General features: G+C 31.7%; 1 protein-coding gene across 4 annotated transcripts in view; it reads left to right on the top strand.

The window, feature by feature from the left end:
• The first annotated feature begins 3,917 nt into the window (after positions 1–3,917).
• The window catches only part of LOC140447980 (ATP-dependent translocase ABCB1-like), a 76,072-nt gene continuing 54,084 nt past the window's right edge, over positions 3,918–25,905 (top strand). The window contains exons 1-5 of one of the 4 annotated variants that reach the window (XM_072540976.1): positions 3,918–3,938; positions 19,076–19,137; positions 19,224–19,284; positions 24,198–24,494; positions 24,581–24,681. In XM_072540976.1, the coding sequence (XP_072397077.1) occupies positions 19,082–19,137; positions 19,224–19,284; positions 24,198–24,494; positions 24,581–24,681 (515 nt within the window). In that variant the 5' untranslated portion in view covers positions 3,918–3,938; positions 19,076–19,081. Of the gene's footprint in view, positions 3,939–5,921; positions 6,030–8,093; positions 8,154–19,075; positions 19,138–19,223; positions 19,285–24,197; positions 24,495–24,580; positions 24,682–25,905 lie in introns of those variants that run through there. The other 3 variants (XM_072540974.1, XM_072540977.1, XM_072540975.1) reach the window with 3 other exon arrangements.

The raw sequence follows: 25,905 nt of genomic DNA on the forward strand, positions 1-25,905 counted from the left end.
AGACCTTTCGATCCATATATACATTGTGGGGTCTAAAACTTAAAGTAAATTTTAACTTCCGGTCATCTCAAAACCGGAAGTGAATTTTTGTACCAAAAGTAGATCTTGACAATCTCGTAATACTAATAACATTCCGAAAAAATATTTTAATTATCTAATATGGTTTTTGAGTAAAGTGGTGGACAAGAAAAGGGCTTAGCGTTTTAATATATAAGATTATGGATTCATGGATCTTATATCTTGAATATACGCAGCAAATTATCCAAGTATCTTCAAGCGCCAATGGTTCCATGATATCGAAGGATTTTTCATAGTCAGGTAGATGCGTGAGATGTATTTATTCATTGTCCCCTTCTAGTAACATTGTAAGAGTATTTTAGTTTGCTATATCTTTTAACAAAATGTCCACACTATTACATAAACGCTAATTGTTATTATCACTACTTCAGTTCTAATCTTAGATTAGATTATTATAAATAGATAATTGTTTATCTTTTTTATCAGGATTAGAACTCGCTGCTAATATTAAACAATATGAATAGAACCATAAAAAAACGTAATTAATGCAGGCATTAGAATAAACCTTTGTTCTTTTGGATGGTTACTTACTCCTGTAGAAGAAATTTAAAATACCTACTAAAGAATCAAAAAGTGTCTAAATGACGTTAAACCCTTTTGGTTAATTTTATTTAGAAGAGTTATTTGTTAGTAATATAATAAAACTCATAAATGTGGTTATTTAAATGTTGTCTAACTATTTAACTACTTGTATACCAAATTTAAGTACATTTGAGCCAGCAAAATATTGGTTCAACTCCAAATCAACCATAAACTAGAAAATCTTTGCCTAGAGTCGTGCCTGGGCAATAACACTATTAGCCTAGTCTGGTTATACAAAAATCATCGATTTCACGGCAAAATGTTTCGCAGATATCTGAAGCTTTTAAACATAGGTGAGGGTTACTAGATGACGAATAGATAAAAAGATCTATAGGAGATAAAAACTCCTATTTTTACCTTGCGTTTTTTTTAAACAATAATTTATGGTCAGAATTTGATTTTTATCTATAAGTTTTTTCCCTTATAATTTAAATAAACAATATTTATACCATTTTTTTATATCAAGAATATCTTTACTTTCCCGTTTTTTTAATTAAAATTGATAAATAATTTACGGAGATATTTGCAAAAAAGCAGTTTTTTTGCACTAATTTATAAATTTAATTAATTTTTTTATTAACAAAACAAAATATTATTAATACATTCATTTCAACATTGAGGAATTACCGTCCTTTAAATTTGTGCGAAATTTCCCCCCGATCGGTCAAATAGTTTAAAAGTTATTCAATTTGTTTATCCCTGGGACTAATTATTTAAACCATTGAACTTTCCCTATGAATGATGCTAGACACATTTAACAAATTTCATAGGATTCTTTAAGACCTATACTATCTCAGAAGTTAAATGAATATTAGGTTTTCATCGAAATTATTTACAAAATAAACGTTTGAAAAAGGGGTATGTTTTTTACTTATAAACAAATTGTAATAACTTCTATATTTTTTACGCTACAGACTTGTACGTACAACCATTAGATAGCTGGTAAAAAAACTCACATTTAACAAAAAAAAAATAAACCTTCTATGAACAATAGGAACGAAGTTAGCGACAATTTTTTTGTTAATTATATCTCCATTGTTTATAAACATTAAAACAGTAAAATTTACACAAATTTTGAATGAAAATCTAAACTTTATATTGAATTTTATAGCTATAAAATTCATCCAATTTTTCGAAACTTAAGCCTTTCGAAAGATCGACATAGGAAAGTGGAGGGGAAACTGTTTTAGCTCCTCGCTGCAAAATTTAATATTATGGTTACGGATTTATCATTCAAAAGCTTCAACAGTTCTGTAGGAATTTCATCAGGTCCATTTGTTTTTCCATTTTTAGCGTTTCTTATTGCGTATTCTACTTCTTCTTTCAATATGTCTGGCCCAGTTGCATTGATTATCTGAGTTAAGTTGTTTCTTTTGTTAAGAGCTTTTTTACCAGCTATCCAATGGTTGTAAGCTTGAAAAATATAGAAGTTATTACAATTGTTTATAAGTAAAAAACATACCCCTTTTTCAAACGTTTATTTTGTAAATAATTTCGATGAAAACTCAATATGTATTTAACTTCTGAGATAGTCTAAGTCTTAAAGAATCCTATGAAATTTGCTGAATGTGTCTAGCATCATGCATAGGGCAAGCTCAATAGTTTAAATAATTAGCCTCAGGGAAAAACAAATTAAATAACTTATAAAATATTTGACTGATCGGAGGGAAATTTCGCACAAATCTCAAAGATGGTAATTCCTTGATGTTTAAATGTATTAGTACCATTTTATTTTGTTAATAAAAAAATTAATAAATTTTATAAATTAGTGCAAAAAAACTGCTTTTTTGCAAATATCTCTGTAAATTATTTATCAATTTTATTTAAAAAAAACGGGAAAATAAAGATATTCTTGACATAAATAATGACATAAATATTGTTTATTTAAAACATAAGGGAAAAACTTTATAGACAAAAAATCAAATTGTGACCATAAATTATTGCTTAAAAAAAAACGCAAGGTAAAACTAGGAGTATCTTTTCATCTATTCATCATCTAGTATCCCCCACCTATGTCTTAAAAGCTTCAGATATCTGCGAAACATTTTTCCACCTTTTTTTTAACCAGACTGGGCTATATAGGCTAGGCACACACTCTTCGAATTTGGACGGTCGATACAAGTTCGATCGAACTTTAGTCGATGATGCTTTGCACGCACACTACACGACATTTATTCGATGACGTCTGTTAATCTACAAAGGTTTCTTGGATGAAATACACAAAATCACAATGAACAACATATAACTAAGTAGGAACATGGAGCTGTGCTTGAGCAGTGTCCAATAAACGCAACTGGTTCTCTGGTCGGTCGACAAAGATCAATATGTGTACGCTCTTTCATTTGGTACCGTTGAAAAGAGAACAACGATCATGAACGCCGTCTACGCAGTGACTGATAGAACGTGGCCGTGCCGTTTGGCGATTGATACGTATGCACGCTCACATTGTTTCCTCGCACCACCAAAGAAATTTATTCGATCGAACATTTATCGAATTTGGATGATCGATAAAAGTTTGATCGAACTCTCGGAGAACTTCAAACTGCTGAGTTGCAACGTGAGCATTAAATTGCATTTTTTACATAGTCACCTTGCTCATTTCCCGGAAAATCTTGGTGCAGTCAGTGATGAGAAGGGTGAGTGATTCCACCAATATTTGAAGGTCATGGAGGCACGGTATCAAGATAAATGGAATGAACGTATGATGACTGACTATTGTTGGAGCATCAAGCGAGAATGTCCTCAAATTTAACACTCCAGAAAAACCTATAAGCAAAAATTTTTATTTTAGTATGTAGTTACCTTTTATTACTTATACAATTATTTGTACGAACATAATTTAACTTGCAGTAAATGTTTTTGTAAACAGTACATTTAGTAAGTCTTTACTTTGTTTTCCTTTATATGCAAAATTTGTGACTTTGGGGGTATCCTGTATCTTAAAAAGTTTATGTGATAAACATCATAAGCATGTGTTATCATATTTTATATATTTGTCAGTTCTATTTTAGTCTGGATAATTATTTTAATAATCGTCGCAATCAACAGGTTGTGATGATTATAATCCCGGTTATCCTAACAAATGATATTTTATACTGGTGGCAAAATCAATGAGTTTAAGGACGTAACTATCGATTATTTACTAGAATTTATCACCCGATGCAGTATTGTTTCGGAATTTGGAGTGTAAAAGTATTAGCCAAATATACATCGTTTATATTAGTGGTATAGAATGTTATAAACAACATACTGGTAATATGATTTAGTTTTTAAACCAGGTAAGAGTATTTAGATTTGTATTAAAAAATGTACTGAAATAAATATTACATATTTTATGTTTCGGTTGGAATTTATAGTTTCCTAATATTTTTATTTGTTAAATATAAAATATTTAATATAAAATTAGTATTTTTTGGGTTTACGTTCAATAAGAACTATTTATATTGGAATTAAATTTTACTGTGACATTGAAATCAACGTTTCGGCAAGTAACCCTTACCATTGTCAAGATTCTAAAATGTAATAGGATTGAGAACAAAAAGTGTTTGTAAAATATATAAAAAAAATTTATATATTTTAAAATAACTTTTTGTTTCCAATCTTGCCCCCTTGTTACCCCCTTGCAAGGGTTTGCAATCTAAATTAAAAAAAAATAGATTGCAAAATCATTATGCTAAGTCTATTAAATCTATTTTAATAAAATTATTAAAATGCGATCTAAATGGTTGATAAACATCGAATAATAAAAGGCTTATTTCCCCCTCTTTTTTGTATTTATTGCTATTTTACAGCAGGGTGTAAAGGGATTTAATTAAGCATCAGATCTAAGTAACCTAATTCAGTTTAAAAATTTAAAATCATTTTAATAACATTACACTATTATTACGAACCGCGATTGTTTGTTTATGACATTGAAAATATCGGTGTAACGAGGACGCACGCTGACCATCAACAAATGCACGTGAGTTCGAGGAATTAACCACCTGCAGGGGGTAAACTACCCCTAGAGTTCCACTATATGGAACTCTTGATGGAAGCAATCCCATAAACATTATAAGAATGATACAACATCAATATAAGGAGTAATAAATTAAAACATTCCTAATAAGTTGTATCTTATAGAAAATTTAATTGTCGCTATTTTATTTCGATACGATCTTCCTCCAAAATAAATTGTTTTGTAGTTATAAGCAAGAAAAGTAGAAAAAACTCGATGTTTTTAGTAATTTTTAAATATTTAAATGTTTTAATAATGTTCCCGACCTATTTAAAAGGGGGGATAAATCAATTATTATTAATGAAGTTATCAAATTTAGTTGTTTTTTACAGATCAGTTCGTCGTGAAACACCTTGTATAAATGTCAATAATTATAATAATTATTTACAGAAAAAAAAATATTTTTGTTGTTTTGTTGACTGTTGTATACATTGTATATTTGTACGCAAAATGATTCATATAATTATAATTAATAACAATAATAATTATTATTATTTATGCAGAAAAAATCTTTTTATTGTTTTGTTGAAAACAAACAACAGAAATGGATGTATTTAGACGATCACTTCGAATATCTAGAGCAGACAGAATTAGAAACGATGAAATAAGAAATAGGATGGGGGTAGATGGATCACTGGCAACAGACATAGAAAGGAAACAACTTATATGGTATGGCCATGTTCAAAGAATGCCAGAAACAAGACTACCGAAAATCGCCATGAAATGGATACCACCAAATCGTAAGAAACGAGGAAGACCAAAAAGAACATGGAAGGAGGGAATAACAAAGGCAATGAGCTCCCGAGACTTGACCGAAGAACAATGGAATGATAGAAATTCGTGGAAATTAGGCATCGGACAACGACGCAAGACGTTTTGAAACCGATATATATATATATATATATATATTGTTTTGTTAAATGGTGCTAAGAGTTGCGTACATAATTGACGATATTTCTAAAAACAAAATGATAACTAACACCTGCCCACAAATACTTTGAATAGAAAGGACAAAAAAGACCAAATAACTATATTAACATGGCTTTATGTAGGTATTTTGTAAAAGATTTACACTAAATCACTCTTGGTATAATGACCATACTATAAACCAAAATAAAAAAAGAAACAGTGACGTCGAAGATCTCACAATAACAATTTTCAAAACAATGTTAATGACCATAAAGATCTAGTCTAATCTTATCTGTATATTGTTACAAAAAAAAACAATCCAAAGTTGATTATGAGATAAAAAGATCTGTATAAAACACTTTTATATTTGCAATTAGTTTGTAGCTGATAGTCGATAATTCATTTGTGTTAAGTGATATCGTTTAAAATAGAGAAAATTTAACTATAAAATATTTAGTCCAAGGTAAATCATCAATTCATTATAAATTAAAATATATAATTTTATGTATTAAAAATAGACGAAGAAATGTTTTAGTGTGATTGGGTCTTAATAAAAATATGAGTGAAGTGTTTCCTAGAATTTTTTCAAATATCTTTCTGATTCACTCTTAATTAAATAAAGCTTCTTTATTTTTGTTGAACAAAATATAAACCAAGAATTTAGGTATTTTTTACATTCTTATATGTTCGAGTTTTTATCCATTAAAATGGGAACAAGAATCATAGGAGACTTCACCACAACAAAAGGGCTCCTGCAGGGTTGCTCCACATCTCCAACCCTATTCAAAATATACTTAGAGAAAGCCTTGACTACATGGAAAAGAAAATGCGAAGGCATGGGAGTACCGCTACGGAACGAATACCTATATACATTAAGTTTTGCAGACGATCAAGTAGTAATTGCACAAGACCAAGACGACCTCAGCTACATGATGAAGAAACTACAAGAAGAATATACCAAGGCTGGCCTAACAATTCTCCGTAGAATACTTCTTACACCCTCGTCATATGTGAATATTCTAGAATTTGATTGACACACTCGTTTTTTACGTTTTTTTGGCGATTTCAACATTCCACTCTGTTCTTTTTCTTTTTTGAAATTGTAAATGCTTATTTCGCTAACACCAGTCATAAGCACTTACATTAAGTTGTTCCGTATTTTGTAAAAAGCACAACACATTTAACACTACGAGTTTAGCGCAACCGTTAAATAATTCACCGGATTTAAACTTATGGGACTCCATGCTCTCTGTTGAAACTCGCACTAAATTTTGAAGTGTAGTTTCGTTTTCCAAAAGCACTTTCACCCTAAGGATGGGTAGGGGGTGAAATAGGGAAAGCTTGGAGTTTATCAAATACTAATTATGACAAACAAGTTTATGGCCATATTTAGGTGATTATGTTAATGATGGTAATTTGTAGCAGAAGTTTTACAAAAGAAATGAAGACCTATTTAAAGTTTCCAAATTCTTTCCTAGAAATTATGTAGGTTTTTTCTATTTTATGTAAAACATTAAAACTACAGTTATTGTATGTTGTTCTTGTAAAGAGGTGTTCAAATGTTACTCTTATGAATATGATTCAATTGTATATCTCATGTTGACGTTTTATATGCAAAATTCATAGTTTTCGTTGTCAATAACTCATCAATGCCTTTTTATTCTACTGTATACGTATACATGATATAAAATATTTTACTCGTACTGCCGGCAGATGCATTTTATCCAAGCCGGTCCTGTGAAACAATGAGCAATCAACAGCTGGAGAAAACCGACAACCCTGCGCGTTTATTCTCCATAAGAAAAGCATTGCCGTATCTTACCCGTACTGCACTCTCAGTGTGACATTTTCTATAGACTTTAAAACGATTTGCCTAGTGTCTTGTCATACAGTAAACTTAGTAAGCCCTGGAACAATATTTCCCTTTGTTTAATTACTGTCCATGGAAGAGACATATGAATACCAAATGCATTGCAAAGAGCTGATACTTGCTTAAAAATATTGGTAAAAGTTTCATCTGCGTTTTTTCTTAACTGTTCTAATAGTTCTTTCGTTTTGTCTGCAGATTCATCAGCTAAACTGAGGTCTAGATTGTCTGTTTGACGGTACTTACTAAGCGGTAAAGTGAGTTCAAACGAGAAGGAACGTCTTATTTGTGAAATATAAAACTATAATTAAGGTATTAGCTCATTCGGAGATTCACAGAAGATTTTATTATTATTATTAAAATATCATTTTTATAATGATCATTAATTTCACTAAAACCAGTAAAGAACAAGATTCTTAACACTTGTCTCCTTTTTCGTTTAATTTGCATTACAATTTATACTACAGTCATGTGCAATAAGACGTCAGACACAATTTCCATAACCAAAATATACATTCACATGCTTAAAAAGTAAGGAGTCGTGTATATTATTTCTACAGGAATTGTTATGGTAGGTAAAAATAGAACAAGTATACATCCTATTCCTATATTATTAGTGCACTTACTGCTCGTGTTCAGTTCTAAAAATCGCAGTTAAAATGTGCAATAAACACAAGTAAAATACCTTTAGTATTGCGTACATTACACTAAAGTTGTAAGGTAAATATTTGTTTATGTAAAAAATAAGAATACTATAAGTCAATTATGTATATAGGTTAGAAGTACATAGGTTAGAAAATCAAATTCCGATACTTTGAGATGATCTTGAACTTGCTGATTGACCCATTTTCAAGTTTATTGAGCTTGTCATTACAAACAAGTAGAAGTTTATTGCTACTGTCATAAACTTCAAAGTTTAAAGTTTGAGATAGCAAATTATGTTTCAAATTTTGTTCTAAAACAGTTGTGTTAAATCATCTTACTTTTTTTACATGGTTGGTAATGGTTGATTTGCTAACTATACTCCAGGGAAATAAGCAAAATTTAAGGAGTTTCAGGACATCTCAACAGCCAGATATTAGTTTTTTCGTTAATATATACTTGTATTAAGCAAACCTATACGTTTTGATTAAAATTATTAGTATTAAAATTGAGATTTTTTCGAATTTTTGTTTATCATTAAATTACTGTTGCTTCAAAAACAACAAAGAAAGCAAAATCGTAAATTGTTTATACCTTTTGTAAAAATTAAGTTACACTTTTGTGATTGATCTTAAAGAGAGGTAATTCAGTACTTAAGAAACCCTTAAAATTTCAGCTTGATCGATCAGATAGTTTAAAAATAATTTAAATTGTTTATTCCAAAGGTCATTTTTTAAATAATATTAGATATAAAATAAGATACAATAATTATTCTTCGTGCACCCTACGAAATATAAAGACTTTTCATTTTATTAAAAATTAAAAAAAGAAAAATATATTTTTATAACCAAAAAGTATTTTATAAAATTACTATTATTTTTAACTTACAGACGATTAGAGTAACTTTTAAACTGTTAGTAGACAAAATATTTTTATATGTGTATATTTATATTTATATTATAATATTATAGCCCAGGGAAATAAGCATTTTTTCGTGACACTCGTCCGGCCAGGCAAACGACAGTTGTTTTGAGTAGTATGGACCTCTGTAACAAAAACCTATATGTTTCCTGCAGTCGATTTTTTTGACTTAATTAGTTATTAACAAATTAAGGTCAAAAAACATAAAAATTTTTGCTTTTTTCGTCCATCAGCAAAAAGTGAAGCATTTTAAACAAATTTTAGAAGAGAAGAAACTTATAAGTCATATAAAAACCTTCAAAATGGCGTTTTCTAAATGTTTCTATCCTTATTTGTTGCTTGGAAAGTTGTAAAATAAGTCAAAAATTTCAGTTTTTTATAAATGTTAATAACTTTTTTGAAAATAAACTTATAACATTTATATTTCATGGAATGCTGTGCCTACCAGTGCTTAAAATATGGTCAAAATTTCAAAGTGATCAGTCAAATAGTTTAAACGTTATTTTATTTGTTTATCGAAAATTAATTTTTTTTAAATTATCTCAAATATTACAATAAAAATTTAAAAAAAAAATTAAGCAAATTAGACAATTTATTTATTGACGTAATGCATATTAGTAATGTACGCAAACAGTACATACAAATTAAAAAAAGGAACGTCGAAATCCATAAATAAGAACCAGAGACACAGCTAACAGCTCCTTTCCTCCTCCCTTCGGCTCCCGTGAGTTTCGAAGCCAGCCGATTTTAAGGACCACATTTTGAAGCTTTGTGGACGATTTTATTGAAGGGCAATCTTTTTAGAAATTAGTACGCTAAAAATATAAAGTATGGTGTTTTAAATAACGTTAATTAGATTTATTAATTGTTATAAACAAATCTTCTTATATTGTTGCAAAAAAAATTAATTTGGGATAAACAAATAAAATAACTATTAAACTATTTGACCGATCACTTTGAAATTTTAACAATATTTTAAGCACTCCAAGACACAACATTTCATGAAATATGAATGTTATAAATTTATTTTCAAAAAAGTTATTAACATTTATAAAAAACCGAAATTTTTGACTTATTTTGCAACTTTCCAAGCAACAAATAATGATAGAAACATTTAGAAAACGCCAGTTTGAAGGTTTTTATATGACTTATAAGTTTTTTCTCTTCTAAAATTTGTTTAAAATGCTTCACTTTTTGCTGTTTTTTATCTATTTTTTTTATAAATTTTTTATCTATTTTGCAATTTCCTAAGCAACAAATAAGGATAGAAATATTTAGAAAACGCCATTTTGAAGGTTTTTATATGACTCAAAAGTTTCTTCTCTTGTAAAATGTTGTTTAAAATTCTTTACTTTTTGTCGATAGACGAAAAAAGCAAAAATTTTCCGTTTTTTGACCTTAATTTGTTAATAACTAATTAAGTCCAAAAAATCGACTGCAGGAAACATATAGGTTTTTGTTACAGAGGTCCATACTACTCAAAACAACTGTCGTTTGCCTGGCCGGATGAATGTCAAAAACAGGGTACTTTTTTTGCTTATTTCCCTGGGCTATTATTTATATATTTATATTTAGATATGAAGAGCTGATAATTTTTACACAATTTTTTACACCTAAACATGTGCAGTTAGATCGGAATACGAGAGTAGTGGTGAAGAAAATCGTAAAAAAGAAATAAAGGAGGAAGTGAAGATGAAGAGATTTTTAAAAAGACCAAATTAACGAAGAGGTCTACGTAGGATTATACGTGGACTTTTGGCGAAGAATAACGATATGATGGCCAAAATGAGAAAGCTGCGTTAAGAGCAGAGAGAGACATTAGATTATATTAGATAATTCTTCTTTTTTTATGTAGACGAGTCTGTCTGTTTTTAATTAGTTACCAGTAAGTTGTTGTTTCATCGTTTTCGTCGTCTTTCCACTGATAGTTCTTAATGTTCTCCACCTTGTATCTACGTCGTATATCTGTACTTCTAGCTCTGTCCCATAGTATCTTACCATAAATTTTTCTATTTTCATCTCTGCTATTTCTAACCTCCTTTTTGTCATATCTGTGTTTGGTCATGTTTCTGCTGCGTGTGTCATTACTGATTTGATGACTGTTTTGTAAATTCTGCTTTTAATTTCTTTCCCGATAGTTTTATTCCTCCATATTGTTTCATTCAGGCAACCTGCGGCTCTGTTTGCTCTATTCACTTGATCTTCCACTTCAGTTTCGAGCTTTCCGTAGCTAGATAGTGTGATTTCTAGATATTTAAAATCCATCAGTTCTATTATCTGACCTTCTAGCTTCAATTTACATCTTAGAAGATACGAGATACGGAAGTTACAAGATATGGAAAAGCATATGTTAAACAAAGAGATTAACAATTTTTACCAAGAGATCAAAGTCAATAAAGCTACGGGTCTCGAAATCATGTGCTTTTATAGAAGTAAAAAAGGTACGCTAATAGGTGGCCTACCAAGAAAACTAGAGACATGGACCGAAATTGTGGAACTAGTAAACCCATAGAAACATTTCATTGAAATACAATCACAATCACACCGTACCGGAGCAAAACAACAATTAGGCGGTATAGAGCTGTTACTCAAACAACTAAAAAGCATAATAAAATGAGTTTGGAAAAATAAGAAATAGCTAGAAGGCTGAAAAAATGAATCCATATACCCGATCCACAAAAATAGAGATAAAGGGCTATGCCAAAATTATAAAGAATCTACTCTATCAAATGCAGCATATAAGATATTGGCTTTATTCATAAGAAACCAACTAACAGAGTATAATCTAAAATAATAGGTGAATATCAGGGAGGGTTTAGAAGAGGCCGATCTACAATTAATGTAAAAGACTGATATGTTTAATTCATTCATTAGATCCAAAATTTATCTGATATTTACGAAGAAACAAATATTATACTAATGTAATGTAATGTACATAAAATCTAGGTTTGTACATTCTGTTTACAAACTTTAAGCAGGTACCTATACGAGTCAATCTACGGAGAAAACTATACGAAGTGATGGATTTATTAAAAATATCTACCAAACTTATTAAGTTAGTGGAAATGACCTAAAAAGAAATATCAAATAAGAAAAGAATTAAGACAAAGAGATCCACTGTTCATAACTTTATTTAACTTTATCCTAGAAGCTATACTACGACCAAGTGGTGTAGAGACGTAATATGATATAACATACTACAAGAGACAAGAAGTTATTGCTTTTGCAGACGATATAGCATTGATTGTGAGATCAAAATCAGAACTAATAATAATATTTAAAAAAATGGAAACAATATTGAAAAAGTTTGGACTATGCATAAACAAAAATGATAAGTCGGTCAGATAGCCAAGCGGGCTGGGCGGCCGGTTCTCATTCGCTTAACTGCGAGTGGTTCAGTGGTTCGATTCCCAGCTCGGTGTACAGAAAACAAAAAAGGCTAACGCAGCAGTTTAAAATTCTAAATGAATCTGCGGCTTAGACTAGAATACGCTGGTGTCTGATCGGCCTATGGTGTAGCAGTACGGCAAGAGATAAGGGCTTGCGGCTCAGTGATACTCCTCCATAGATCCCTACCGGAAGGGCGAGGCTCCTAAATACCGGTGTATATATATATATATATATATATAAACAAAAATGAAACAAAATACTTTGAAATGACAGCAGAGAAAATGTGGACCGAAGATAATCTAGGGAGTAGTAGCGGAAGTAGAGAATATTGTTTAAAAAAAGTGGATCAATTCGAAGACCTCGGAGTGACGATTTTAAATAGAGTCAAAGAAGATGTTCAAATAGAAAAAAGAATTACTAAAGGAAGTACATCTGAAGAAGCGCTAAACAAAATGATCAAATCTAAATTAATCTATACTGGTAGGTATAGCAGCGAAACTTGGGTGATAAGTCAGAAAAATACACAGAATTGCGAACGCTAGGAAAGGAAAATATTACGCAAGATATATGGAGGTACAAAAGACAATTACGTCGTATTGAAAAGAAGAACAGAAAGCAAGCAATGGAGCTCTACAATCAACCAAGCATAATACAAAAAGTAAAAGCACAAAGAGCAGAAGAGGAAGATAAAAAAGAAGTGGTTATAAAAAGTAAAACCGATGTATGAAAATTAAGAATACCGTACTGGGAGGAAAAGACGAAAAACCGATATGAGTGAAAAAATAGTGAAGAAAATAGAAGCCGTGGACCTCCAGGCGTTAAGAGCTGTTATATATAAGAATTATGCTGCCTTCGGCTCAAACCTTTTTCCGCTTGTGAATAATGCTTTTTGACACTCCCATGGCCGGCTCTGGACCTAAGTATTTTGTAGCTGATGCTTTTCTGACAAGTGCATCAACTCTTTTATTACCATATATTCGGCGATGACCTGTAACCGATACCAGTGTATCGGTTACACTGTTATGTTCCGCCAGTCTGTCAAATTCCTCTCGGCATTCCCACACTAGCCTTGAGTCCACTTTAGAGCTTATTAGAGCCCCCATGGCTGCTTCGCAGTCAATGTATATATTGATCTGCTTCAGTTTGATAGCCCTCATATTAATTTTTTTCATACACTGCAAGATTGCAAAAATTTTTACCTGAAATACAGAGGTATATTCTCCTAGCAGAATAGAAATCTTTAAATTTTCACCACTACAGAATATTCCTTATGCTGTTTAAGACTTGTCTGTGTACCAGATATGGGTACCCCTGCAGTATGGGTCAAGTGCTTCACTTCCGTGGGAAATGTCCAAATGGAAAGTTACTTTAGGCTTATATGTGGGAGCCATATGGTCAGATATCATCATGCATTCCGTATCCCTTCATCAATTCAGGTCATTTTCCTTCTGTAGATTAGATAAATCCCGTCCGGACCCGGTCATTTGATTTCGTTCGTCAATTAAATAATGTTTATTCATTGTTCGCAATGGATTCAGTGATTACACGTCATTTAGCAAGAATCTGAGAGTAAAATTTGTTGGAAGAATTGGATTTTATTTCTAGAATCTATTTTTATTTCTAAAAATAAGAGAATTAGAAAAGTGGTTTTTAAACATGTGAAACGAAGATAAGATAACACCATGAATGAACACAAGAATAAATACAAAATTAAATGAAAAACTAGTAAAAGAATCAGCACAAAATAATAGACTGATTTATTGATAAAAACCCAAAGATTAAGTTTATATAGGACGATGAAAACGAAAACCGATTTATATGACCAGGTAAAACCTCAAGAGGCAGATTAAAAACACAATGGACAGAACCAGTGGAAGAAGATGTGAAAAAAGAAGACATATATAGATAATATATAAAAATTGAGCCGATATGAACAAAAGGAGAAATTTTAGAAAATACACAATAAAATTGGGAGTCTAAGTAATGTTTCGAGTATTTTATCTTTATCTTTTATGAAGTTTATTTTTAAGTGCTGAAATATTTATCTAAATATGAGAATATTTCACTGCAGGTGTATAAAATGCTTTTAATTCTTAAAAAATGAAAACGATTGTTTACATATAATTTGTTTTTTAATCGATAAAAACACCGCGTCATAGAATTCTGATACGATTTTTTTTGGATTCCTTATATCTTTGTCTTGATACTTGGATTGTCTAGGATTGATACTTTGTCCTCTCAATGATTGATACTTCTCTTTAATTAATTTAATGATTTCATTTTTATCAATATTCCATATAATATTAGTTTAACACAGATAGCCATCATCGGAATCATAGATACCCAATAATGAAGTATTAAATGATCTCACCATTGTAAATAATGTATTGCGACTGGAAAGCTTAGTTCTTGTTCAGTATCTGAATGTTTTTTGCTTTGTTATAAACAGATTAAAATATAGATTGACAATTTATAATTAAGAGAGTATCAGACCAAACCTGGGATGTATTTCTTCGTTACTCCCTGCTTTTGATGGTATTTGGAATCACAAGTATTTAAAAATTTCAGTTAATTTTATAGTTCCCATTTCAATTTGAATGCTTTCTAATCTTTCTCCTTCAAATAAGTATTGGGTTTTCTGTATAATAATGTCTATCCCCACTTATTTTACAGTTCTTTAAGTTTTTTAACCATATAGTCTATATCACTCTCGTCTTCAACTAGAATGGCTTGGTCGTCGGCGAAGTGTATCGTGTACACTATCTAGTTTTTAATTGGTATGCTCATATTGCAGCACTCTTTTTCACATTGAGACCTCATGCAGATATATTTTGAATAGTGTACGTACTTTGCAGTAGTCTTACTTAAGACCCTTACTTATAGGAATTCCTCTAGTTAATTTGGTTCCTTCATTCAAAGCAGTACATTTACTTCGCATGCTCTTCGATTTTTTAGAATTCGTATTGCATCTTCGACTTCCTGACCTGTTATTTAATCGTCTTCATCGTATTTTAATTTATATGTCTTCATATGTAATGGTGTTTTTTTTTTTTTAATTTCGGTCTTGTTTCAGTCAGAAGTTTTGAGTAATAGTAGATTCAAGATCTTTCTTCTATTATTCATCATCTAGCTCATTTGTTTGCAGTCACTTTTGATATGCTTGTATTTTGTTCCGCATTAGCAATGTCATTTGTCCACAACAATGGAGTATCCTTTTTGTTCCTAGGGATCGTGCCGAGTGCTTCATAAGCTGCTTCATTAATTTTATTTATTATCTCTTGATGGGTATCCTGGGCTAAGGAAATTAACAAACCTACCAAGGATAAACCTAGGTAGATTTGTTAATTTTTGTTTAAGCCGTAACTGATATAAAAATGATGTTGAGTCGTTTTGGAGTGCAGCAACACTGTAATTAGGTGGATTCGTTTCCAGCGGTTTTGATTGTGCTGGTTGGTTGTCATTTAGGTATAGTGATGGCAGTCAATACTGTAAGTAGTATTTGATCTTACCATATAGTGGTCAATTCCGCACTCCGGTCCTCTTAGTACTCTTACGCCTTCTACTTGTGTGTGTGTGTTTCTTGTTTTGTTGTAACATAATCTATCGTTGAGTTTGTAATTCGCGTTGGTTGGATCCAGGTACATTTATATATATTTTTATGTTAGTAGAATCTATTTAACATTTTTAGAGAATGCTGTTCGAGTGCTGCAGAATTCGATTAACTATTCCCTATTTTCATTTGTTTTAGCGTCTCCATATCTTCATACGACTCTGTTATTTTTTTTTCTCTTTCCACAAATATTAAAACCACAATTTCTTTGCGGCTATTCATATTTTCAATAAGCTTCGACAGGTTTTCATAAAATATTTTTTATCTGTTTGTGATACTGTTTCTGATAGCATAATATTCCAATGATCTCGAGATCGTGCTCTTTTCACGTAATAGATACTTTAATAAGTCTCTCTTGATTTGCTCTTGGCTTTTAAGGTTTTCTTTTAAGTTTTTTATCAGTATTGATACCCTTGCTTGTGTTCTCTTGTCTTTCGTTACCTTACCATTTTTCTTTGTTTCTGTAAGAACTGTGATATCTAATATTGTTCTGAAGCTCTTTTCTTGTGGCATTTTAAATTAATTTATATTTAAATGGGAATAAGCCACAATTAAAGGTTAGAATACGTTTATTGACGTTTCAATTTCCACTTCGGAAATCGTTCTCAAAATACAAACATTAGTAAATTAAATAAATTTTGTTTTTTGTTACTTAGTGAAAAAATTCTTCTAATAATTTAATTTTATCTGACTCATCTATATTGACAATTCAGACATACCTTATACATTTTAAAGTAGACGACTTTAAAATGATATTGCCAATATTGTTGAGTTGCGTTCCTGGGACGACTTTACTTATAAGATAGTTCATTCGATTACATGAAATCAACTTTAACTTGAGAATATCCGTCAGAAAAGATCATAACATGTAATTCGTCTTTAAAAAGACAAATACATGCCATGATGACAGTAAAATTCTCCTGTTAGTGATTCCATAGTAAATTATGAGGGAAAAACCAGGAAAAAAAACCTCATAATACTATCCCGACATGGTAAGTATTTGATCGTGCATTTAGTTTACCTTCAATAAACACCAAATTCCGATTTTATATGTTTGTTATTTAAAAAACATATATAATGTATTCTCTATATGTTACTGACTTACCAATACTGGTATTTTCCTTTTAATAACTTCCTCTTTTAATATGGGTAACCAGATCCTACTACATTCTGCCGAGGAATTCGCGACACAATTGGTCTCATTTAGCATAATTAAAAAATTATTAAATTTATATTATTATATAAAAATCTAACGAAAATTCGTTCTTGGAGGAAAAACATTTGTTAACATCTGTTTTATTAAAAAATGATTATCCTTTATCGTTTATAAATAAGGAATTTTCAACAATCGATCGAATAGAACAAAACAACTTAGAACGAGATCCTACAGCATATGCAAGGAATAATACGAGGAAAATAACAATACCATACATAAAAGGATTATCGAAAAAGCTTAAAAGGATAGGAAATAAATTCAACATTTCAACAACATTCAAAACAACAAACACGTTGAGATCTATTTTGTCCAAAACCAAACCTAACAATGAACAAGAAAGGACAAAGAATTGCATTTATAAAATACCTTGTGAATGCGATCAGTTTTATTTAGGTGAAACATCAAGACCATTAAATGTTAGAATAAGTGAACATCAATCCTATATTAAAAATAGAGAATTTGATAGATCTCAAATCTGTAAACACGCATGGGATAATGAACATAGGGTTCAACGGAATGATTCAAATATAGTCCTAAAAGAAACGGATGGTAAAAAGAGAAAAATCAAAGAAGCGGCTCTAATTATGCTAAATGAGACCAATTGTGTCGCGAATTCCTCGGCAGAATGTAGTAGGATCTGGTTACCCATATTAAAAGAGGAAGTTATTAAAAGGAAAATACCAGTATTGGTAAGTCAGTAACATATAGAGAATACATCATATATGTTTTTTAAATAACAAACATATAAAATCGGAATTTGGTGTTTATTGAAGGTAAACTAAATGCACGATCAAATACTTACCATGTCGGGATAGTATTATGAGGTTTTTTTCCTGGTTTTTCCCTCATAATTTACTATGGAATCACTAACAGGAGAATTTTACTGTCATCATGGCATGTATTTGTCTTTTTAAAGACGAATTACATGTTATGATCTTTTCTGACGGATATTCTCAAGTTAAAGTTGATTTCATGTAATCGAATGAACTATCTTATAAGTAAAGTCGTCCCAGGAACGCAACTCAACAATATTGGCAATATCATTTTAAAGTCATCTACTTTAAAATGTATAAGGTATGTCTGAATTGTCAATATAGATGAGTCAGATAAAATTAAATTATTAGAAGAATTTTTTCACTAAGTAACAAAAAACAAAATTTATTTAATTTACTAATGTTTGTATTTTGAGAACGATTTCCGAAGTGGAAATTGAAACGTCAATAAACGTATTTTAACCTTTAATTGTGGCTTATTCCCATTTAAATATAAATTAACTGTGATATCTAATTTTATTCTTTTACTTCTGCTATGACTTCGTCTGACTTGCTTTTCACCCATGGAGATTCCATGCGACCATGTATTTATATTTAACGTCCTAGTTCGTTTGTTACGTCGTCTTCTTACAGTTTTTTACAGGTGTAGAAGGTGCAGAACCTACGCCCCAACCCCTACCAGTAGAACCAAGATCTTTTTGGGTTTACTATCTTAGCCAATACCGTCCACACATAGATGCTAGACACTCATCTTCACTTCGTGGGTAGGATTTTCTAGTCTTACTACAAGTATTAACTTGAGCATTTCTTGGCATTTATTGAAAGTATCCACTTGGCTTGGACACTGTCACCAAGACTTATTCATTTACCCTCCTCGTTTCTTATTTGTGCTTGGTACCGACAACGACATGAGTAAAATTAGTAAAAAAAAAGCCTCATGAAAGAGGTGCTTACAGATAATACAAAGACATACAAATTAATCAATCAGTATTTTGTAATTATTATGATTAGGAAAACAGGTATAATATTTGAACTAACAAAATTTTTGGCTAATATCCAAACAGTTAAATAAATATATTTTTGATTCCAGATTACAATGATAGACGAAAAAAAACACAGTACAAAGGATAAAGAGAAAAATGTTATTGATGCGTGAGTATTGTTTAAAACTTATAATTTAAGTTCCGAAATGTAATTTGCTATATACCTAATTTATTAAACCATACGTTTATTTTTAGCCAATTTGTTAATAGTGAGGAACCAAAGGAAAAAATTAAGAATGCATCTTTTCTTCAGATGGTAAGTATTGATTAGTTTCCTAATATTACAATTAAGAAGCTACATTGTAGTTAAATTGTTATAGTGTAAATAGTGTCTTAACTTATGCAAGGTGAGAAATGACCTCTTTCATAGCATACACCATACCATATTTTAAGCTTTACAAATAGTTTTTTTCCTGTCTTAATACTGGTTTTAGAGAAAGTTGTGTTTACCTCTAGAGGTCAGATCTTCTTCTTAGGGTGCCTGTCCGTTCCGAACGTTGGCGACCATTCTGGCTATAATGACTTTGTTGGTTGCTATACGGAATAGCTGTGTTGAGGTCTTTCTATATCATGCTCTCAGGTTAGCAAGCCAGGATATTCTTCTTCGTCTTTGGGTCCTTTTTCCTTTAATTTTACCTTGCAAAATGCATATAGAGTTTCCGCCTTCAATGTCCACGTTTCTACTCCGTACATAAGCACTGAGTACACGTAACATTTAAGGAGCCTTATTTTTGTTTCTAGGGTGAGGTCATGGCTGTTGAACACAAAGCTCATAGTCAAGAATGCACTTTATGTCTTTCTGATGCTACATTTAATCTCTTGGGTATTGTCCCATGACTCATTGACTATAGTTCCCAAGTAGTTGTACTATGAGACACGTTCAATTCTCATTTGGTTCACATTCAGATTTGCTCCAGTTATGTTTTCCTTACTGATGATCATTTGTATTGTACGATATTTGTAATGACAAATATCCTGGCTGAAAAACATTCGCGACTGGACCGGGTTAAACTCACAGACGCTCTTAATAAAAGCAGAGATAGAGACGAATTTGAAATGATTATAGCCAACCTATATTAGTGGAGACGGCACTAGAAGAAGATCATTAGCTTGGTTTTGCTGGTGTTTATATCCAGTCCATATGTTCTACTTGTTTCCGTTATTTTGTTCATTAAGTTTTGCAGCACTTTTATGGTATTGGAAAACACTATTGTATCATCTGCATACCGTAGGTTATTGAGCTTGACTCCATTTATTGACATACGTTCATCAATATCTCTTAGAGCCTCTTCAAAAATGTGTTTCGAGTACAGATTGAATATCAGTGGTGAAATCATGCACCTCCGTTTCACTTCCCTTTAGATTTTGACCTGATCTGTATATTCTCCATCTACTCGGGGCGCCGCTGATTGATTCCAATACAGGTTAGCTATTACTTTTAGATCTATTTTATTAGTCCCTGTCCTCTTCAGCACTTCCATCATTTGTTCATGTCTGACTCTATCAAAAGCCTTCTTGTAGTCAATCACACGTGCAAAAACATCACAGCTGACATTTCTACATTTCTGAAACAATACATGCGCTAAATAAAGCTTCCGGCATACCAACGGCGTTCACAAATTAAAACTGATTGGGCGCAATTTGTTCCTCGCATTTCCGGTAAATTCTTATGTGGATAACTTTTAAAAACAGCTTCAGCAGATGGCTCATTAGGCTTGCGATCCTATAGTCTTCACAAACTTTTGCTTCTGGTTTTTTGGGCAATGGTACAAACTCCGATCTGAGCCACTCTACTGGTATTTTTCCTTCCTTGTATATTTCATTAAATATTATTTTTATTTGTTCTGTATCTAATAGCTTCAACAATTCTGCAGGAATTTTATCAAGTCCCGGTGCCTTTCCATTCTTCATTGGTCTGACGGTTGGCCTTATTTCTTCTGGTAGGATTTCGGGACCTGAATTTTCTTTAATGGTGGGTTCTTGTATTGTACTAAGGTCGTGGAAAAGTTTCTTTAAGTAATCTTCTTATACTTTCCTTCTCTCTTCTTTAGTTATGGCAAGATTGTCTTCATCATCTGTTATTTTTCCGCTGTTACGTTTTCAGAACTTTCCAGCTATTTCCTTCACCTTTCGATGGATATTGAAGTTATCATATCGACTCTAATATTGCTCTATTTCTTGACATTGTTCTGTTTTTTTGTTTCTCTTTGGCTTCTCTTATCTCTCTTCTGACGATGGTATGTATTCTCTTATAAACTTGAAGATTTTCTTTGTTTTTTTTTATCCATAAGTTCAAGTATGTCATCGGTCATCTACGATTTCCGTTTCTTTGTATCTTTCTTTAGGTGTTGATCTTTTATTTCTCGTACTGTTTCTTATATGATGGTCAGACTTTCCTCTGTGTTTCCTGCATTAGTGCGTTTTAGCACCTTTGTATTGAGGTTTTCACTCACTTTCAGTCGAATATTGTAATATTTCAGTTTTCTAACATCATACTTCTTCATCGAATTACTTGTAACCTTCTTCATTCTGACTTTGAAATTACCTACAACTAGTATATAATCAGAATTTATGTCTGCCCCCGATTATGTTTTGATAGATGTACAGCTGTTCCTATAGCTCTTATTTACTAGCATGTAATCAATCTGATTTCCTACAATCCTTCCCACAGAATACTGTGGAGATTTCCAGATGTATTTTCTTTTTGGGTGTAGCTTAAACCAGGTGTTCATTATTACTAATTGATTTGTTTCCGCAAAAATCTCCAATGTATCTCCCCTATCATTCCGGTTTCCTTATCCAAATGGTCCAACTGCAGACGATGTTTTGCTGGCCCCAACTTTGGCGTCACACATAACAATTGTTAGATCTTGTTTTTTCAACCTTCTCACGACTCGATTAATGCTATGGTATAGTTCTTCTACCTTTTCTTCTGTTCCTTCTGTTGTAGGTGTTTACACTTGAAATATATTGATGTCGATCGGTCTTGCTTTCAGTTGTATGAGCACCACTCTTGGTGAGATTAAGATGAAGAGGTCCGATAAGTTATCTTAACAATAAAAAATATCCTTATCTCTCTTTTATATTTTTGTGGTTCTAGTAATAGTAGCAATAGATGCTCAAGAATATCATCCCAATAATTTTGTGATAATATTCTTAACTTAAGGAATGTTTTAATATTCGTATAATGATTAATTAATAACGTACCATGGATCATCAGATATTACTTCACGTTTCTGTTCTTTTATGGCCGCCAGCAACACTTTTCCTTTAGTTGTTGTCAATATTGATCTACATTGAGTTTTCTTTGCAATAAAGTCAACTCTAATGATATGTATTTTGCCAAATTGTTTATATATTCTGCATACTGTTCTTTTTTAATGAAATGTTTATGGGGGCTATAAATTTAGCTTGCATTAATTTCGTAATTAGTTTTGAGCTTGACACCTACTGTCGTTTGCTCATATGTGTTTTGTTTTTTTTATGTTATCTTTTATTATTATTGCACTGCCTTCTTTAGCTGCATTATCAGGATGTATAGTGTGGTATACATTGTATCCTCTAAACTTTATAAAATATTGTTTAGTGAAATGTGTTTCAGATATGAGACACAAATCTACTACTTCTGTATCTAAGATTGTTTGCATCTCATTTTAATGTTGTGACAGTGGACTGGCATTCCATTCCTTCTTCTTCTTCTTCTTCGTGCGACTAGGATTATTTCTGTTTGTCTGCCTCTTATTCTGTTTCAGTCGTTGTTGACTGTACATTATCTTTCCACCTTTTTGGCGGCCTTCCAACAAGTCTTCTGCTATACTGATTGTTGTTTTTACAGATGTTCGCTAATCTATCTGGTCCCATTCACAGGACAGGGATTCACGTTCGGATTCACTCCCTGCCTCTCGACGCGTTAGTGTTCTGAGCTGTTGGACGTGAATCCCTGTCCTGGCATTTGGTTTTCACCTCTGGCTGCGTTGAGTAGTTGAGTTACTGTGACCAAATGCCCATCTTGGTAGTTAGTATTCGCCTCTGGTTGCGTTGAGTAACTGAGTTACCGTTGCTAACTACCCATCTTCCTGTCTCTTGTTTTTCTTTTTCTTTTTTGTTCTCCTGAAGAAGCTACATACAATTGTAGCGAAACGTCGAGATGAACCCACTTTTGGGTCACTCACAAATGACACGGTCCAAACCCGGAAGACGAATAAACTATAATTCTGACTCTGGCCGTGGAAGCCTACAATTTCATTTGATGGTCTATTTGTTCAGCTTGTAATAAATTTAAGATGTGATTTCGCTTCACCCTCTCAAAAGCACTTTTTAAATCTACAAAGCACATGTATGCTGGTTTTCCATATTTAACAGACTTCTCTATTATTTGTCTGATAATAAAAATTGCGTCTATTGTGCTGAGGTTCTTCCGGAAGCCTTGTTGTTCATCTGCCATGTTCGCTTTTTCCTCGATTTTATCTTTTATGGCCGCCGTTAACCATTTAATGTGCTATTGTGGACATGATGTGAACAATTTTAGTGTGCATTCCATTCCATGATTCGTAATTGATTAGCAATTTTAGTTTTGCGTATAGCAGCTTTAGCGCAATGATCCACTCTGCTCACGCTTACATCTTTTTGAATTATTTTTTACCTATCGTGATAAGTTTTTCTAATATCATGTCTATGTATTGTCGGTTTCTACTTCATGTTGCAATTGTTTCGCATTATTTACCACATCACTATTTTTTTATTTTTAGTAACTTTTTGGGCTTTTGGTCTCAAGCCATAAATTAAAGATAATCTCACTATTAGCGGCAACAATTTTTCAATTTGTCAAATACTGAGACATGATGATAATGCTCTAACGAAGGTATATGTCATCGGTACTACTGTTTCACTATTTATCGTGACATACAAATAATAAAGTGACAAAATAATCATTTGTAGTATTTAAACACTTCATCATCAATCAGCCCTGAGTTGTCCATTGTTGAACATAGGCCTCCTCTAGACTTTTCCATCTGCTTCTGTTCTGCGCCTCTGCTATCCAATTGGTCACGATTCTTTTGAGGTCGTCGGTCCATCGCGTTGGGGGTCTTCCTCGGCTTCGCTTGTCAGCCCGTGGTCTAATGATTTAAACACTTACTATTATCATTAATATAAAATTTTTGGTTCTAGTTTAGGTATGCAAGTAGTTATGATAAATTTTTGATGGTATTGGGACTTCTCTCCGCAACCGGAACAGGAATCTTACAACCACTAAATACAATTCTCTTTGGTAGCCTTACAGGGGATATTATTGAATATGCTATGTCAATACAAATAAATTTACCAGCCGATCAGAAAAAAATAGCAGAAGACAAATTTTTTGATGGTATACGACATTTTGCCCTAATGAATTCTCTGATTGGAGTAGGAATGTTTGTTTTTAGTTACCTCGCAACAGTCACTTTTAATTATTCTGCTACGAGACAGGTAAGATTCATTTTACGTTATAGAATGTGGTATTTTTAACTAAACTTTAAATTTAAACTAAATATTTATGTATATATTTCTCCTAGATATTCAAAATAAGGTCTGCATATTTAAAATCCATTTTAAATCAAGATGTAGGTTGGTATGATATCAATCAAACTGGAGATTTTGCCAGTAGGATGTCAGAGTAAGTTTGATTTAATATTATTTGTGCATAATCAAGTTGAAATTTTTTTAGAATAATATTCATTGTTTAATATTTTATTCCCATACACCTATTTGAGATTTACCGAATTCAAACAGTATCTACATGTACCTTGTGTCGTTACTTTGTGTTTGTGTTCTTATTGGTTTTGTTAATTTTTTATACATACTATTGATTGTTGTAATAAAGTGTATTGGATATCTTCTTTATCCTATTACAAACGCGTTTCAATTACGATGTTATTTTGGATCCGAACATTGGTCTAACAGATATAGTATTCTTAAGTGGAGGAAAAGACCTCCATATTTCAGTAACGTCATATTTATTTAGTCTGTTCGGTTTTCTATCCTTCGTTGTTATGGTCGCCTCCATATCTTGTATGACCTCCGTATCTTGACAACTCCTTGTATTGTTGTATGGTCAGTTTCGCAAAAAGTTTGTTCTTCTCCATACAACTGCTAGGGTTATATCCTAGATTTTCATAGTATTGTAGCCAGTTTCAAACAGGCGGTATCTTTTTCCATTCTGTTACTTTTGTTTATCATTTAGTAAAAAAAAATTTGTTTTCGATATACACAATGTTAAATTTCACTAATAAATTTTTCCATGATTGCTAATGTGTTAGAAATTCTTTTTGGTTCGTTCTGATCTTCCCTTTAAATTTCTTTGTTTTCCCCTGTGTTATGTTGCAAGTATTTGTGATATGCTCAATTCCTTTTAATTTCTGTATTTTTCACTTCCTGTTTTCAATGTTGTAATTCTATACTGTTTCCTATGTTTATTTATTTTCTTGTCTCATAATAAGCTACTTTTTAATACAAGTTTTCAATGTAACAATAAAAACACTGAAAACTTTGTTTTCAAAACTTCCACAAAATTTATTTTAAATTCTTATCACTACAGCTGTTTCGGCTGATTGCCTTTCTCAAGTGATCTGTTTTTGGCATGGGTTTACACTTTATAGTCTCTAATGAAATAAGTTGAGGAGGGGAGAACTGTTTGTCTCAAGCTGGTCATTCAGAATTATATCTGTGTTTTTTAACTTGTTGATTTCCATAGATTCTAACAAAGATAGCTTAAGGCCTTTATTTTGAATGTGTAGAATTTTAAATTCGTCATTAAAAGAATGATTATGATCTAGAAGGTGAAGTGCGTATGTAGAATCTGTTTTTCTATTATTGAAAGCCCTTTTATGTTCTGCTATTC

This window comes from Diabrotica undecimpunctata, chromosome 8 (genome assembly GCF_040954645.1).
Source record: "Diabrotica undecimpunctata isolate CICGRU chromosome 8, icDiaUnde3, whole genome shotgun sequence".
Taxonomy (NCBI): domain Eukaryota; kingdom Metazoa; phylum Arthropoda; class Insecta; order Coleoptera; family Chrysomelidae; genus Diabrotica; species Diabrotica undecimpunctata.